Raw genomic sequence first — 18974 nt, 5'->3', positions numbered from 1 at the left:
TTTTAGAGATCCCCATTATGAAAGGTGAAACAACCCCACCCCCTCCATCCATACAACTTAAAATTTAAGTGAAGAAGACAAAGTGCAGGGGCAGCAATATCATTTCCATTTTACAAATGGGAAACATGGCTGAGAATGAGTATATAAATTAACCAATGGAACAGAGGAAACCTAAGGTGAGGCAAAAACTAATCCAGTGTCCTAAATTCTACTCCAGTACAAATGCCAATCAAAGATATCATAATATAAGTATGGTATATATGAATATTACTATAAGACTGTGCATTCAAAGAGCATGATGAGCTTATGCTCATATTTGATATTCTGTCTGTAGGTTTTTTATTGTATTAGATACAAGAAAAGAATATGAACATGATTTAGTATCATGCTTCAACAGATCTTAAGATGACCAGCACATGATGGGTAAAAGCCAGGTGCCTGTATTTCTCAAGTTTTAAGGTTGTAAGGTACAACTCAAACAGGGCAGGCAAAGCAGAATGTAGCACACTGGCATTTGAAATTTCCTCTTCTAAACTTAGAAATGTTAAATTTAGAACCAACCATTGTGATCATCTTATTTGACCTCCTAACAGCTTGTACAACCCCAATCAGTAATTTCTACATCAAGCCCAAAGCTTGTTTGAGCTGCAGCATATAGTTTAGAAAGATACTGAAATTTGATTTCAAATGAAAGAGAATCTACACCATGTTACAAGGTAAATTGCTCCAACTGTAAATTATCATAACAGTTGAAAAAAAATACCATGCATCTCGTCTGATTTGATCTAATTCCAGTGTCCAACTATTAGAGCTTTTTAATGCATTTTTTTTCTGTTAGGTCAGTAGTTCTCAACCCTTTTGGACTCAAGGCATTGCTTGGTAGACTCAAGGTACCCAAGAGAAATGCTCTCAATTTTCACTAATTTTTGACCACAGAAATATAAGAGCAATTCTTCTGTTGCAAAGAACTCAGGAAGATTACTCTATTTCAGATTGTTTCAACACTAGAATTCCTCTTTTAAATCTTTGGGTTGATCTTCTGAATCATGTTTGCACATCTAACAGTGCTAAGATTGCATGGCACCCTTGAAAAGATCTCAGGTCACTCCAGGGTGTTGTGGCACCCTGGTTGAGAATCACTGTGTTAAAGATATATCTACTATTAGAAGTTTTATTATTTAACTATGCATAGCCAATAATACAGCCATCTCTTAACTTGCTTCTGCATAAACTGAATACATTGAACTTGTTCAGGATCATAAGGCAACTTGTTTTTCAGAGTGTGAATTATTCTTTTCTGAATCCATTCCAGTTTTTCAACATCCTTTTTGAAGTGTTCACACCAGACCTGAATGTGTCATCTAGTAATGCTCTCACTAATGACATGTAGAGATACAATACAACCTCTTTACTCCTAGTTGATATTCCTCTGCTTAGACATCATAATTGCTCTCTTAGGCACAAGATTACAATAGAAACTCCTGTTCTATTAGTAGGCTATCATGACCCCTAAGTCCTTTTTAGTATCACTGTATTCCAAAAGAAAAATCCCCCATCTTCTGAGTCTGACCTTCATTCTTTGTTCCTAGACACATAACCTTGCATTTGTTTATATTAAACATGTCGTTTAAATGAGTCCATCTATCAATGAATCAGGTTGCTACATACCAAAGCTTTTTATAACAATATTGCATTAATAATTACTCCATAATGAAAGTTATCTGCAATACTAATAAACCCTGATCATGATAAGGTTATATTCCAGTTTCCTTGATTCTCATAGCTAGTACAGATTTCACTATCACAGACTACCTTGCATCACAAGATGAGGTTCAGAGACCATAAAAGATAAGTCAGTAATTCAGCTTGAAAAACTTGATACAATACTAACCATTAAGAAAACTGTGGTCAGAAACAAGATTATATTTTCAGACAATAATAGACATAGAAATTACTAATCTTAAACCGCAATATTTGTTAGACGATAATATGTTAACTATCTTCAGTTTGAATTTTCTGTAGATGAGAAGCATGCTGACTCAAACTCCAGGATTTCTTGCACCGATGTAACTAACCCATGTTAGTTTTGTTGTAACAAAATGTAAAGCTGGAAAGCCAGCGTTTGGGGAGGGTGTATAGTTCTCCTATACTCCCAATACCACCCCCATAGCATCCTCACATTTCTAGCATATAGAGGTTGGAGCTTGACTGCTGGCTGTAAATGTGTAGGTCCTGGCAATACCCTGATTGTCCCAGTTATGATTACTAGGGGTGTGCAAAGCAGGCCCTATTTGATTTGGATTTGGTCCGAATCAAGGACAGTGATTTGATTCATTGATTCAGATCACTGACCCTGATTTGATTCGGTCAAATCTGAATCTGAAGATTCGATACTGATTCTGAGAATCAGTGATTTGGACACAGACACAGCTTTAAATATTTTTTCTACATACCTCGAGGTACCAGAGCGGCTCGTGATCACTGTGATGCTGGGGTGCACGAAGCATCCCTCAGGAGTGTGGGGGGCCCCTCCATGTGCTTGGTGGTGAACCCGGAAGTGGACCAGAAGGACTTCTGGTCCACTTACGGGTCTACTGGGGAGCGTGTGGAGGGGGGAGGACCTGCACCCCCTGCCAGCTGAGCAATTGGCCACAGGGGGACCCCGGGTGCCCCCCCTCAGACCCAGGAGGGACCAGTTGCTGAGCTGCAGGGACACGGGGGGGCAGGGCGGGGTTCTGTGGGACACTTCATGTGTCCTGGCATCGCAGCATTCACAAGCCTCTGCTACCTAGAGGTACACAGAAAAAACATTTAAAGCTGTGTCTATGTCCAAATCTCCGAATCTCTCTGAATCAATTCAGAGGGTTCTGATTCAATTTGGAGAGATTAAAAGGTCCTCTGATTCAATTCAGATTTGGAGATTCAGCCACCGAATTGGGCCAAATCTCCACCGAATCGAATCACGAACTGAAGCTTCGCACAGCCCTAATGATTACAAGGGGTAAATAGTCAACTTTCTGACCTCCATGACCTTTGAAGTGCTAGCTTTGTGTCCATTTTGCAACAGTGGAGAAATTCTTTCTGTTGTTATGGACCCATATTGTATGATGAGCACAGGGTTTATGACAGGGAATATCTAAAATAATTTGGAACCATCAAGTTGCACATATCATTTGCTTCTGTAACTGCACAATATTAAAAACATCACCTTCCCTGTGCACACTCTCTTCTTGTTGTCTATTATACTCACCCTATGAAATTGGTCTTAAACAAAAATTTAAGATCTCTGAGTCTCGCTATTTGTTTATACAATGATTGTACCTTGACCCCGATGGGAAACTGTGGATATCACTGTCCATCCTTATAATATTAATTCTAGAGAGGTTGATTACAATTAGTAACATCTATAAAATCTGAAGGCTAATACTGGGTAAGTACTGAACTACCACTGATTGGTAACTTGATCTAACTCAGTTAGAGAAATGAGTGCGTTTGGAACAATATGTTCCAAAACACTTTGTTTCAGTTGCATTAACATTGTCTCATTAAAGAATTAGTGCTGCTGCCCCACAAAATGTTTATTATTCTTACAGAATCTGAAAACGTGTTAGATACTTACCAGAACAAATACAAGAGATGCTCTGCCTGGAAGGATTTGTAGTATAAAGGAAAGAATTTTTTTTTCCCCAAAAGAAAAAAAAAATTATAGTTCCTTTTTCAAATGTATGTTAAACCTTCTTTCGCATGGATCCCCATTCCAAGCTACATTCAGTAAAAAAGTGACCACTGTGAATTCCCTTGAATACCTAACACCACTTAAACAGCCATCCCCAACTGGCAGGTAATTTTGAGCTTGTATTTCCCATCTTGCCACATATATTTCATGGAATATATATAGCTGTTTACATACACAGGTTTGTCAATAGCTCCTGATACTAATTATATTAATAATCCCCCAACCTTGGAAACTCTCAGATAGGATCTGTGGCTCAAGTTCGTTCTCTATCCTCCTAGCGACAAGTCACTGCAGATGCTCTATGTTTTCTCACAACAGATTGTTTGGGATAGAATTAGGGATGCCCAAATGTTGTCACCTGCTTCAAATTCTTCAGTTAGCCTTTGGGCTAGCTTTATGTTTTACTAAATCTTTACCTGGTACAATTACACTACCAAGCACAACACTGTTTTGCCAATACAATCTCTTATATTAAGGGAAAGGTAATAGCTTTACACATTTAACCTAAAACATTTATGAATTATAGAAATTCCTAATAATAATGATTGTACATGTACATTTAGAAAAGCAATATCCATTTGACTTCATGGATGAAAAGTGAGCTGTATTACTTCAGAAAACTTCCCCCCTTTTTTGGTTTTTTTACTGCTAGCCCAAAGAAAGTCAAGGGCAAAACTCCCCGTGACTTCAAAAGAGCACATTACACCTCAAGAATCTAGAGGCAAATTCAGTTCCTATGTTCATGGCTCCTGTGTGCAGCAAATTTTCTTATATTTTTTTCTCTAAAGATTTCTAGGATGTCTGAGGAAGCTAAGGAGATGACACTGCAGGAAGCCACTGACCACAAAAAAACTGCAGAGAAAAATGAAGCTATAAACATTTTTTTTTTGGTTTGGTGAATAAGGGAAGAACTGGTTGAATAAAGTTTGTTGAATGTGTTACTGAGTAAATACTGCTGTTTTTTGTTGAATAATTCATTAAACCAATAGTTTTTGGTAGTATCTGACCATCTCTGAAGCTGCATACTAATACCCAAACAAATTATTCAGCAAGTGGTATTATTCACCAAATTATTTAAATGGACTTGCCAATAGCTGGCTTTTAATGAGCCCTAAGTCAAAAGGGCTGTAATAAGAGTTAAGTGAGTTATTCAAGATATAACCCACAAATATGCATTTTGAATTTTAAATTAATTCTCTTTGCTTCTGCTTCCTGAAATTTCTAAACAACTGTATTTACTGACAAATATTCAGAGGAAGTAAATATCAAAATCGCATTTGTGTATACTTTGCTATTGATATTTAAATTTGTTCATACAAGTCACATGATATAAAATGCCACCACATTTTCCTTGTAGAGATCAAGGAAAAATATAAAAAAGCAAAGATACACGCATAAGTCATCAAGTCAGTCAAAATAAAGTAAAATTATAAAGATAATAAAATAAAAAGATTTTAATAACGCTAAAGATAATACAATAAAAAGATGTTAATAACACTAATATAGCAGAAAAGCTGTTGTTTTTTTTAATATTGTCTCATGGATATTTTGCAAGGCTAACTGTGGCCTAGTGTGTCTCTGGATCCCTGCTGCATGCTTTCCCTGTTACGTCACCCCAGGCGCTGCCCGCAGATCGGTCAACTTTTTTACACTGATTGTTTTCCTGATAGTCTTATTTTTGACATGGTCTTTCCTGTTGACCACAAACAACTGCAACATTTAAAGTAGTCCTGCCTGACCCACTTAGCCAACTGGAGTATGTTAAGTATGTTAGGTTGGCTATTCCTACATGCCACATAACTAGCTGGGAAGAGAAACAGGTCCCCTATTCAAAAAAAACAAACCCCAAACCTTTAATGATTGATCAATGACTGCTCAACTCTCTCACATATACTTCAGTGTAGTTGTTGCCAACCTTCAATTTCCCAAGTTTAGTTTACCCCTTGTAAATAGCAGCACATCTTCTGCTTTCCAAACAGTCAATCAACAATGGTCCAAACAACTTCTCAGCTAGCTCTTTTAAAACTGTTAGATATGAGGAATCTAGACCTTCTGGTATAAAAATATTGAATGTAAATAGCTAAAGCTTCAAACAAACAGCCTAAAATACATATTAGGAGGCAAACTGATCTGGAGGAAAATCAATTTAACACACCATACACAGATGAACTTGATGCTGGAATAAATCACTTGAAGAACAGCAAAGCAGCTGGAGTTGATGACATATGCGCGGAGTAGAACAAGCACTTTGGTCCCACAACCAAGTTATGAATATTATGCCTTTTTAACAATTGCTCATCAACCCTTAGAATATCTAAACTATGATGACAAGTCCATGTAATAGCTCTATTAAAACTAGGGAAGAATACCTCAGACCCAGAGAACTTTAGGTCAGTGGCCCTTCTGTGCCATCTTTAGAAGCTTTATGAACACCTTATTCTCAATTGCCTTTTACATATTTAATACCAGAACAAGTTGACTTTAGACCTGGCAAGTCCTGTACTGGCCAAATACTAAACATCACCCAGCATATAGAAGATGGATTTCAGAGAGGGATGATAACATGTGTTGTGTTTGTATACCTATCTGTGGCATACAACACAGCCAACCATGGAAACCTGCTTGCCCAAGTCTATGATATGATTTTTGACTACCACCTAGCGCAGCTCATCCAATCTTTTCAGAAGAATCAATGTTTTTATGTAGAACTATGCAAGACACAGAGCTGCTGGAGATGACAATGAAATGGCCTCCCACAGTGTAATGTGCTAGCACCAATCCTTTTTAACATATATACCAATGACCAACCCATAAAGAACAATATGAGGAACTTCATATATGCTGATAATCTATTCATCACATTGCAAGAGAAGGACTTCACTATTGTTGAGGACAGACTAATATGTTTGCCAAGCAGCCCCTAAGGTTACTATGATAGGAACCAGCTTCTTGCCAACCCAACCAGACACAGGTCACAGCTTTTTGCCTATGCCAAAGAGAAACCACACCGAAATTAAACATCATCTAGGAAAGAATCCCACTGACTAATCAGTTGGACTGAACACTTACCTACAAAGCACATGTAGAGAAAACAAAAAGGTAAGTCAATGACTGCAACAAGGTACTTTAAAAGTTGGTCACATCAATGTGGGGAGTAAATCCAGCTACATTATGAACCACTGCTACTGCCTTGTGCTAGTCTACTGAGGAGCATGCATGACCAGCATGGGAACAATCAGGTCATACAAAGAAAGTAGACACAGTTCTAAATGACAGCTGTTGTGAAATAACAAGATGACTAAAGCCAACACTAAAGGATAGTTTGTATTTACTGGCTGGCATTATACCACCTGATATCAGAAGATAGGTAGCAAGTCAAAAAGAAAGGTCAAGACAGATGGAAGACCCTAAGCATGTACTCTATGGTCACACAGAATAACTAAATGGCATAAAGCGTGAAAACGTTTTGTGACCAATGTTGTGCCGTTGGACACAAAGGCTGACAGGACACAACTGAGGTTATGGAAGCAAAGATTATGCACAATCAGGTGCTCTGAAACGGACCTGGAACCTCAGGAGAATCTTCCCAGAGGGGCTGATATAAACTGAGCAACATAGTGATGCCTGAATTGCCTGCGCATGCAAACTGGAAGATCAAAAACAAACATGATCAAATGGGGATCCTCTAAATGACATGAATATATTCAAGTGCAGTGATGTGCAGATTATGGAACACTTGCTTGCTTGCCAACTCCTTGGTGAAATCTATGCAAAGGACCTTGGTGCAGCAATGGAAAGAGCCACTGCTTGTGCACAATTCTGGAAAAGCATCTAGTCTATGACAAGAACACAAAAAGCAGAAGCAACAGCTATAATTTAACATTCTATTCGGTTACTGATGGAATACAAAATATGATATGAATACTTTATCTGGCTGTTGCCCATATAGAGAACAGAAATATTTACTGAGCGCTCCTGCTTCTTCTTTACTACCATTGACAACCCTACAATTTCCGTTATGAAGGTTCTTTTTAGTCCTGATATATTTAAACTCTTTATTGTCCTTAACACTACTGTCCATTTCTATACTACTGACCACTAGTGAGATTTCCCTCATATTGTTTTACTCTGTTGGTCAGTTTTTCAGAGTTCCTTGACTGTATTATGTTTAGTGGCACCACATTCTCTATTTGTCTATACTTATTTCATATATGAATGTAATCTTCTTTCCTTATATTTTTTGTCCCATTTAATAAAATGATTTTAAACAATTCCTATCATTATCCACATTTCTCTGCTTAATTTTTTTATTTCACCTGGGCTGGCTTATTCTTCTTTTTCAGTTTTGTGAAACTGGCCTATAAAGGAAAAGCAAGACCTATTTTTCAAAAAATTTGTAAAATATTTTCTCTTAGCTTTGCAGAATTATTACAAGAGTATATGAAATGAGATAGTCCTTACATGTTTGAAACAAAATAGTGACTGAGACAGCTGTAATTTAGAATTTGCTATAATATCAAGGTGTCACTGATCTGTTTTACTTCCTTTCACATGGCTCTCCTGCCAGGCAGTCCATTGAAATATTTAACATAGACTGGGCCATTCCCAGCTGTGACGCCCTTTCCTCAACAACCTAATAAGATGAATGATTTTCTTTTAAAGTTGTATGAGGCTTTTAACAAGAGCACACAGGTTAATTTGAAAAAAACGCAACTAATAACAGTGACAAAAAAAGAAGAAGAAGAACAGAGAAAGAAACCGAGGTTAATAAAAATAAGTTGATAGACTTTCTCATGTTATCTACTGCTTAATTTGCTGGTTGTTGAGAGTTATAAATAAGCTGTGAGTTTTAAAAGAAAGCACATATACAATAAACTATTCTCTACACTATTATGCATCAGAGTCCTCACTACCTCACTGATTTAATGTAGACATTAAAACAGAAGTGGGCTGTCAAAGAAATGGGTGGTGATTTTTGATGAACTTCAAAAACTTGTTCCTGTTTCAAGTTCATCCGAAAAGGCTGGCTCCCCATCATCATGCCCACACACTTTACAGATTGAAAAGAGGTATAGAATACCTTCTGGAGAAATGAGTGTATATTAAAAGGAACACACAAATAGTTATATCACAGAACAGACTAGTTACAATTTCCAAACACTTAAAAGCCACTTGTAGCCTTCCTAGACAATTGTATTGTTCCCTCTTAAAATAGCAGTAGCTTAGAATAAGGATAATGACCACAGGAATACGTAGTCTTCATATCAGTTTTTTTTATGCTATTAACATTACATGTCTAATTTCACACTTGAGTCACATTTCATAGCCATGAGTAAACCAGGTTGAAACTCTCTATCACTGTGTGACTGAATTTCATGTCCTTACTGTTTTAATGGTTTAACAATATAATTTGAATGAATATGGGGTGGGGGAAGAGAGATCACCATCTGTGTGAATTACAAATCAATACAAGTTGATATTCATTGTTCCATGTTTGTTCACATCTTTCTTTTACACTAACGCGATGCACAGAGGCTGATGGTATATCTGATATTATATAGCTGCTATTTAGTTAACAAGATATAGTAGATAAAGCCTGTATTTGAACTGTATGTTTCTGTCACATAGATAATGTGTATCAACCGTACTGATACGAGCCAAAATAAAGTTCTGATATGGAAAGAAGTACTCCATAACATTTAGAAAATTCTTGTAATGCTTTTAAATTCCCTTACATTATAGCTTAAGAATAGAAAACCGGAGGTGCTTTAATTCACTTTAAGGGAATTAACTAATCTTCCTAATACCAGTATTCAAGCAACCTTTCTGGCCACCTAAAATGTTCACTTGTGCATATCTTAGGAAGTCCACAGAAGACAGTGGCAGGTAAGAAGAAAACAAAACCTTTGTAAAATGGTAGGCAGCAGAGTCCAGGAGATACAGAAAGAAAGCATAGTGAGACAGCAGGATAAGGAGGTATTTTACCTATTCCATATATTTTAAGGGATTCCCTGCTTCCCTCTACATACAAATCTTAATATTCACATCAGGGACTCCCCCTCAATAGGCACCTTGGAGGGCACTAAAAACCTCCCATCAGAGCCTTAGAAGGCTCAGAACAACCTGTCAACAATAAGTAAAGTCAATATTCCCGCTGAGGAGCCTATGCACTCTCATAAGGCTTTTTACCATTAAGTTACTGATATGAAGCACAATCTCACCCTGTTGCCATGGGAACTTGTTATTTACTTGAACAGGAGCAGAACTGGACTTGCGTACTCATAACTTTTAACTTTGCTTTTACAAAGTTTTTGTTGTTGTTTTGTTTTTCAATTTCAAAACCCTTTACATTCTAATCACTGGAAGGGCAAAGGGAAGAGCCTGAGCAGGGATGAGTAACAGAATGTTATAAGGGAGCTGCTAGGTCTAATTACCCAACATTACAGAAGCCTGCAGCCTTAAAACATTCTTGGGGGTGATAAGTTCCATTCAACTAACAGGGCTGTCCAACTGTGAACCCCAAAGACTGAACATGCAGCTCACAGGCTCCTGCCCAGCTGCCGCTCTACCCATTGCTCCTGCTGCTATGGTGGCTCTGGGCTGTACCTCTCTTTTCTGGGTTCCGCTTCCTGCTCCACTTCTGGGGACAGAATGTCATGGTGGGAAGGGACAAGGAAAGGGTCTCACTGCTCACATTCAGTGTACAGCTGGGAAGAGAGAAGCCAGACTGCATTTGCATCCAGGAGTGGACCTGCGCCACCTGAACTGCACGCACAGCTGGGAGTGGCCTTAAGCTGCCTGTGTGGCTTGGAGTGGACCCAGGTTGGGGATGTGGCTGGGAGTAGACCAGGGTTACGCACAGTGATCGGAGATAGCATGCAGCCCCAGGGTCTGTGGCCTGCAGGGCATGCAGCCCCTGTCACCTAGAAGTTGGACATCCCTGAATCATGACAATAATAAAATTAAAACATACTTAAGGAGATTCTTATTATCACAAGAATCTTTTTCTGTTAACTGGACAAGACAAACATGGAAGGGCAACTCTCTCTAAATTTGCTCAGGAACTTTCAACTACACTTTGAAGACAGGTATGAGGAAGGAAATACTGACTTTTTTAAACATGCTAAATTAAATCATAGAATCATAGAAAATTAGGGTTGGAAGGGACCTCAGAAGGTCATCTAGTCCAAACCCCTGCTCAAAGCAGGACCAGCCTCAATGAGATCGTCCCAGCCAAAGTTTTGTCTACCTAGATTTTGAAAACCAAGGAAGGAGATTCCACCACCACTCTGGATAACCTGTTCCAGTGTTTTACTACCCTCCTAGTGAGAATTTTTTTCCTAATATCTAACCTAAACTTCCCTTGCTGTAACTGGAGACCATTGCTCCTTGTTCTGTCATCCCTCCAGTTAAAAAAACTTAAGAAAGACAGACATGCATTTCTATTTTAATATATTAATTATACATTTGTATTTTATTACCTCTTGCTGGAATTCAAGAGATACTTAAAGTTTTGGGTTTGGAAAAAAAGGCTAGATATGATACCTCAGCATATTTTTGTGGCCAGAAGCAAGAACAGCCTTGCACTTGCTATCATTATTATTATTTTATTTTCATTACAAATTGCCTATGTAAACAGAAACACTGAACATAAAATATATCAAAGAATGATATAATAATCCTTTGTTGTTTTGACTTAATTTCAAACACAGGCTACAATAACTGAATTAGAATACTTAAGGAGGAGAAAATATTATCACCCCCTTTAAAATATTGTTTTAGTTTAACTGTGTGCTACTAGAAAGAGCCATTATTCATGGGATCATTCAATGTCATAAGCATTTAATACAGTAGTGTATAAATTTGGGTTTTTATACTGTACATTATTAAACAGCAGGATCTGACCTATGCATCTGTAAAGTGCCTTCACTTGTTCTGAGCTTGGTAGGACTTCTGATGCTAGGAAATCTGGGCAATACTTTGAACGTAAGTGTATGATATCTATTTCCAAAGATGACAACACTGCATAGATTGCTTAGAAACCAAAAGCATTTAAAGCTTTGAAATTATGCTTCTGGAAACCTTCACTGTCCCAATTTGGTAGACAAGAAAAATACTAACCTGAACAAGGACAAAGTAGCGTTTTTTCCATCTTTTCCAAACCTTCTGTCCAAAAGCATATAAATATCTGTGAAAGGAAAATGTTTTTTCTATGAAAAACCAGTGTGAAATTAAGAGGAGTTAATGTAAATAAAAGCAATGTAAATAAATACACAAATGCTACCAAGCCCTTCTTTAAATTAAGCACTGTCATCTCTAAACAAGAGCAATTTTTCCCTACTTATTCAAATTTTGAAACTGCAGATGTATAGCGAGCTATGTCTCTACTAAAAACTTGACTGTAATTTTAAAAAATACATGAAGAAGAAAAGCAGGAACAAATGGATTGTACTGATATTTAAAAAAGGCTAATCTGTTTTTATTCAGTCAACTGATGCTATGAAAATAAAAGAGAAAAAAGAATACTCATGACTTAGCAAACCTATGGGTATATACACAACAGCATATTTCCTTCTGCAGAAGAATCAGAATGTAAAGTTGTCTGATTTATTCTTTATAGAGTCATCTGCATTTTGAATTTTTGCCAGTATTCTTCCAACATGGCAGAGCAAGGATGTGGTTAGTAAAATACCGACTGTAGTGTAAATTTGAAAAAAACTCTCAAAAACTCAATCATCAAAGAAACTGGTTTTTATTCTCTTAACATAAAAGAAACTGTGATTTCTCAAACTACAGGGATAGCTGGTACAGACAGCAATATTAATAAAATAAGGATATCTTTCCCAGAGTGACAGAAACTGCAAGACTCTTGAGGCAGAAAGCAATCAACAATACAACGAAATGAACAATACCACAATTAATGATAACTGTTTAGGTGGCAGAGTAAGCTTCCTAATTGTCTTGCAAGGGACACAGAAGTAAAGCAAGGCTTTATTGAAGATCCTTTATCATCTCCAGACTCTGAGCACTCAACCAGGAAGGATGTAGCCTGTGGTTAAAAAAAAGAAAAGAAAGGAAAAAAAAAAGGAGGACAAAAAACATCTAAGGATGGAAACAAACATTGCTTTTCGTTGCCATGCTGCTGCCATACAACTTTTATTGTGGCGCAAAGGCCACATAATTAGATGTCCATGCCCCTTCTCATGCCACAAATATGTGGCCACGACAAAGGAGATATTAATTTGTGTCACTATTTAGCACCAGATGTCTATTTGTTTGGTGGCAGGAGAGCCTGGGCAGCTTAGAGCTGCCTGCACTTTCCAGCCACTACAGACATGTGTTCCAGGGGCTTGAGGGACCTGATCCTGCATATCCTGGGAATTACCATGCAGGCCCTCAAGCACCAGGAGCACCTGCCCAGCTTTACCCACTTACAGAGATGCACCCTGAGGAATGTATTCTTCTCAAAAAGAATATTTCATAAAGGAGTGCATGTTCAATGGTGTAAATTCTGGTGATAGTGTGGGAGGTTCCACTCATCATAGCTACTAGATAGGAATCTGAAGTTCCAGGTATCAGTAACTGAATGGAAAGGCCCCTCTGTATAAATGGTGCCACAGCAGCCTTTTCAGGGTCTCAGATCCTGAATGCTTGGTGATGTATTTTACTTTAATGAGATTATGTTGACAACTGCACTCTCAAATAATGGTTTGCCTTTCTATTCATTGTGTGTACTACCAAGAGCAGCATCAATGTTCTTGCAAAGAACATCCATACAAAGCTGAGTAGAAGGAACCACAAACTGAAAGTCTTCTGTTGTAGCATTGAGGAGGAATATGAATGATTTTCAGTTTGAAGCTTAAGAGCAGGACACCTGCTTATCTGTTCTACATGTAAAAAACCAGCTGCTTTATCCTTCAAAGAGTGAAGTCTGGTGCAATGGTAACTGACAAGTGAAGTTTTGCCTCCAAAGCTGCAACAAAGACTTATAATTCAATGTAAAATCTATGGACTAAAGGGAAGTAGGCAGGTATAGAAAGGGAAGAGCTACACCAAGCATTATGCTACCCTACAAAGACATGGCTGCTTCAGAACAAACTCAGGACTGAGGTAGACCTAGCACTTGAAATGCTTCCAAGCGCAGTGGGCTTGGAAACATTAAAAAAGGCCCATTTCAGCCACTGGACATGCATACAGCTCCTGTCATGCCCTGTCTCCAGCTGGAATTTTCCAAATCACCACAGCTGCATGTTGCCATGTGCTCTCTGGCCTGGGGGCTATGACAGGAGGCTGCAGTGACATGTGGCATGGTTTCCATCCATAGAGTGGGTGCAGAATTAGCCGTAGGGGTGGGCAATGTGGGCAACTGCCCTGGATACTGTGGTTACAAGAGTGCCAGAGGGACATCACACACACACACACAAACTGCCCCCCCCCCCCTTTCAGGTGGAGCTGGGCCAGGCACTGCTGGTAGCTGTGGAGGCACATTCCCTGCCCTGCAGAATGAGCCCACGGAGATACCCACAGTGCTGGGGACTGACGGGCATCTGACAGGCAGCCGCATTCTGTCTGCCCCTTCCCAACTCTCCATCTCTCCGCCTGGCTGGGCAGGCCACGCAGCTGAGCTAGGGGTGTCGTGATTGCTCCTAGCCTCAGCAGTGGCTCCACATGGGCAGCTGGGCAGCAGTGTGCTGGGCATACAACTGCCAAATGGCTGCAGCATGGCAGCCAGAGACAGGGACAAACCAGGAACAGGGACACCTGCCCAGGCAGCCAGACTCTATCACCTCTTCCCACCCCCCCTCCCCTGCTCTGCCTTTCTGCTTGCTTCTAGCAGCGCCGCTGACTTTGGGGAGGGAGGGGGGTGCTGGAGGTGATGATGCCAAAATACAAGTTCACTCAAGATGCCTTTATCTACTGCACAGTAGCCTAATAATACTGTGCAGTAGCTTATTAGCATTGTTTGTGCTGTGGTGCACTACTGCACAGTATTATTAGGCTACTGCACAGTTAAGAGTCTTGGGTAGACCCCCCCCCTCCCCCTGCCCAAGAGAACTGAAGAGGTACATGGGGCTTGGGGGCCAAAGAGAAAAAACCTGGCTCTGGTAGTGGGGTGAGGCAGTCTCATGACAGAAGTGCAAGGATCTCATAGTAGCAGACCCTATGTCCCAGGACCAACATGAAACAGAAACAGCAAAATGCTTCTAAATAGTATGAGGGGCAAAGATTTTAGGGTGGCATCTTTTACTGGACCAACTACAGTCTCTCGTATAATCTTTGTGTCTCACGTAAATCCTGGACCATCATGACTAAATCACTCTAACACCACCATAACAGCTAAATAACACCTCATTCAAACAGATACTTTTGTGGAGCTCTTTGGCCAGGGACAAACATTTCACATAAACCAGTTTAAGTAATCAGAAACTGGTTTAAACATGTAACAGAACAGATGTTCAATGCGCACAAACCAGTTTGAAAATGGATGAAACTGGTTTGAGACAATCCTGGTTGAATGTGGTATCAGCCTTAACCTATTTGCATTAAAACAGTTTATACAATGTCTGTTCCAGATTCCTTGCTGGTTTAAATTAAACCAGACTCCCCCCAGCATCCCAGCATGCTCTCTGGGCTGGATGGGGCTCCCTGCTCCACAGCAGAGCTGGCTCCTCCCCTCTACTCCCTAGCTGGAGCTTGGCAGAGACTGCAGGCATCTGCCTGGCTTCCCCCTGCTCCCCCTTTCCCTCCCCAACCCCCCTGCCTTACTCAGACACATAGCATTAGCTACTAAATCACATACTGCCTATGGTCCGTGCTGTGGCAGATGGGACAAAGGCAGAATCAGCAGGTACCTCTGTTGTTTTCTTAACAGGATGACAAACACTGAGTTAGGGGTGATAAACACTGTGATATCCTTATCAATTCCCTGCTGGGCTGGTCAGAAGGGGGGAACCCCTCCCTAGTCAGAGCATCTTGCTGTGGCCTGCCCACACCCCACACCCCTCAGTTCGCAACTATGGAAGGGAAGGGAAGGGAAGGGAAGGGAGGGCTACTTTAGCAGACCCTGGCTTCTAGCCTGAGCCACTGCAGGCATATGCCTGCATTTCTGGGATGTCTGTGCAGTTACAAACTTATTCAGCCTAGCCAGGTCAGACTATCCTGCAAAGATTGAATCAATTCAGGCTCAGACTTTTTGAATGTCTGTCCCTAGCCTTTGGCTGCTTTTTGGGGTGCTTTGTGCATCTGTATAGCTTGCCCTTGGAAAAACTTTAGAGGTATTTGAACTGCTTCAAATGTGACATCTGTATGCAATTCCAGAGAAAACATATTAGCTTTCTACTTTATCACTCTTGTCCACAGGAGCAGAGTGTAGTCTGGACACTGAGCTTATGAGCCACATGAGAGCACAGAGAAAATGGATGCCTGAGGGCCAAGGGCTTGGGACTGTGGTTTCCTGTGACAATAACTGTTGCTGTGTTTTTGGGCTCCAATACCCAATTGTTCTGTCCCTCATCTAAGGGGCAACAACACATGGACACTAGAGCTCCAGCACATGGGCATTAATTTGTTTTATTATTCTCTTTAATACAGGAAAGAAATATGAGTTTCCAAGGCTAAGAGCAGACAGTCAAAAAGCCTTAGGCTGAATCAATTTAATTTTTGCAGGTTAGTTTAAACTGCATAGATTGAACTGATAAGCAAGTAAACAGACAGTCACTTTTGATTTTGGAATTGCAGCCATATGTCTGCAGTGGCCCAGGCCAGAAGCCGGGCAGTGCTAAAGCATGCTTCCCTGCTGAGCTGAGCACACAGCTTAGGCTATGGATAGCCCAGTCAACCTGCAAGGGGGGCTTGTGGAGGAGGTGCAAAGCATGTTGGGATGCTTGGGAACTGAGTTAACTTGACTCTGGAGGGGATCTGGGACAGAAGTTCAATAAACCAATTTAACCTAAATCAGTTAAGTCTGATACTACAACCATCCAGGTTTATCTTAAACTAGATTTGGCCATTTTGAAAGTGGCTTGTGTGCAGTGAACTTCTGTTGTGTTACAAATTTGAGCCACTTTCCAATCAGTTATACCAGTTTATGTGTAATTTCTGTCCCTAGCCCAAATGTACACCTTCACTTCATCACTACTCTAAAAAATGATATAAATGGCCTGTACTGGAAGTGTGTAGTGCACATCAGTAATAATTTAATTATATCATATATGGGACCTCCTCATCCTGTATCATCACAAAATAAAGATAACTTTGTTTGCCCCTAGCTATTAATTTGTGAATATGCTACATTACTTGAGCAGTGTGTTAGGGTTTTTTTTGTCCTGGTGAGATCAGACAATTTGGTTTGTGTACAACAGGTCTGTTTGCGGGATTACTATGTGATTGTGCTCTGTCAGAATACCCTAGAGCCTGCTGTGTAATTCCTATCTTCTTCTCAATTGTATGATTATCTAAAATTCAATAAAAAAAGAAAGTTTAAGAAAAAGGGTGTGTAAACCAGACATGTCAAAGAAAGGGCATACTGGGAGCACATATTTTACTGTGCTTTATGTGAGAATTTAGAGTGTTTCCCAATAAGCAGGTATTTACCACACAGTGTGCCAGAAACATACTCTAATGTGTAATGTGAAGGTTTGTACTTTTTCTATATATTTCAAAAGAAGCAAGCATATTCTCTAAAGTTGGAACATTTTACTCCTTTTTCTTCCCCCACAACAGAAACCACTTCTCCCACCCTTATCATTTCCTTAAATTTTACTGATTCTGTTAGGGAAGGCGGGAGGGGGAGTGAAAAGGGTGGGTATGAATGGATATATTTGATGAAAAGTGCCAAAAATAACTAAAGACACTTTCCTCATCTTTGGGTTCTAGAGGAAAAACAACAATGTTCACAAAAATGGGGGTGGTGGACTGCACAGTGGTTGCTTGCTCTGTCAATCATGAACTTACCCTGTACCACGCTAATCTTTCTGGCATAATTCATAGAAGCCTGCAGACTGCTTTAACCTGTGCTGCATGCTGACAGTACCATGGAGCCCATACACTGGCTGGGAATAAGCAGCTAAAAAATGAGGTACAAAGACATCTTTGACCATGCTCTTTCCCTTGGGCATAGCTTCTCAGATAGCAGAGGGAGCCATATTCTAACATTTCCCCTATACCAGGGAATATTCACGGCCAATAATGCTGGATTTAAATCTAGAATTAATTACAGGTCTAGCAAGAAATGAACAACCCATACCAGAAAAGCTGGCTTTTAGATCTTTCTCTAAAACCAAATGAACACAGCATTGAGAACTGCTCATGACAAAAAACATGTAACTGAACAAGGAGCCATGCATAGTTGATCTCTGAGTGAAGCATTTAAAACAGGAATTAAAAAGGACCCCTCCAAACACTAAACAATTTTATTTAATTAAAAAAGTATGGCAGATCTGGTCTTTGCTGTCATTTCAATGTGGACAATTCTTACATTCTGTAATGTATTCAAAGTCAACTTAAAACTACAGAAATAAAAGTTAAATACTTGTATGTGCTTCCTTTTATTACAACCAGATTATACCTAAGTAAGGTGTTAAGTAACAGCTTCCTTGAGGTGGGAATAGAATGGAACATTGACTATTTAACTTTAAAATCTGCTGTTTTTACACAGGATTAGGTAACAAAGAAATTACCATTATTGACACAAAGCTGGGATTTAACAGAGAAGAAAATCCTTATGGCACTTGGTTTTACAAATCACTATAAATGCACTGCAAGAATCTTGTACTATTAATCCCTCTTCCAATGCTGTTCCTAATGGGGAGTGTTATTTCCTATTGTAGAATACTGAACTAATTAGCAATATTTATATTTTATATTGTTTCTGTAAATACAAACTCCTGTGCTATCATAAATAATTTAATTTCTGTTCCATGAAGAGTAGAATTTGAAAAATCAATATGAGAAATGTATAGAAATTTTAACGAATGTTCGTTCTGATAAAAGCTAAAGGGCCAATTCATAGAGGCAAACAGGAACTAGTTTGTTGATGGACTGTGTACCTATAGCAGGAAGAAAAACAAGGCCTTATTAACTGAGTTTTTCTTTGGTAACCTCTACTCGCCTTGCAGAGGGATAGGGGGAAAGAAAGACAAAGTGGGAAATTTTTTTAAAAAGGAGTCCAAGAAGAAAGCTGAGAAGAATCTACTCTTACTGGTTACGTGGTAGAAAATCTGTAACCTCACACAGGTTT

General features: G+C 39.4%; 1 protein-coding gene across 9 annotated transcripts in view; it reads right to left on the bottom strand.

Annotated features, from left to right (window-relative positions):
* CADPS2 (calcium dependent secretion activator 2) overlaps positions 1–18974 on the bottom strand; it is a 619537-nt gene that overhangs the window by 168265 nt on the left and 432298 nt on the right. For all 9 annotated transcript variants that reach the window (XM_090042182.1, XM_090042184.1, XM_090042183.1 and 6 more), the window contains exon 9: positions 11858–11924. In XM_090042182.1, coding sequence (XP_089898308.1) covers positions 11858–11924 — 67 coding nt within the window. The remainder of the gene's footprint in view (positions 1–11857; positions 11925–18974) is intronic.

The sequence above is a fragment of the Crocodylus siamensis genome, chromosome 4, assembly GCF_052110815.1.
Source record: "Crocodylus siamensis isolate JL-2025a chromosome 4, ASM5211081v1, whole genome shotgun sequence".
Taxonomy (NCBI): Eukaryota; Metazoa; Chordata; order Crocodylia; family Crocodylidae; genus Crocodylus; species Crocodylus siamensis.
The sequence above is the reverse complement of the archived record's forward strand: the minus strand, read 5'-3'. Positions and strand labels throughout refer to the sequence as shown.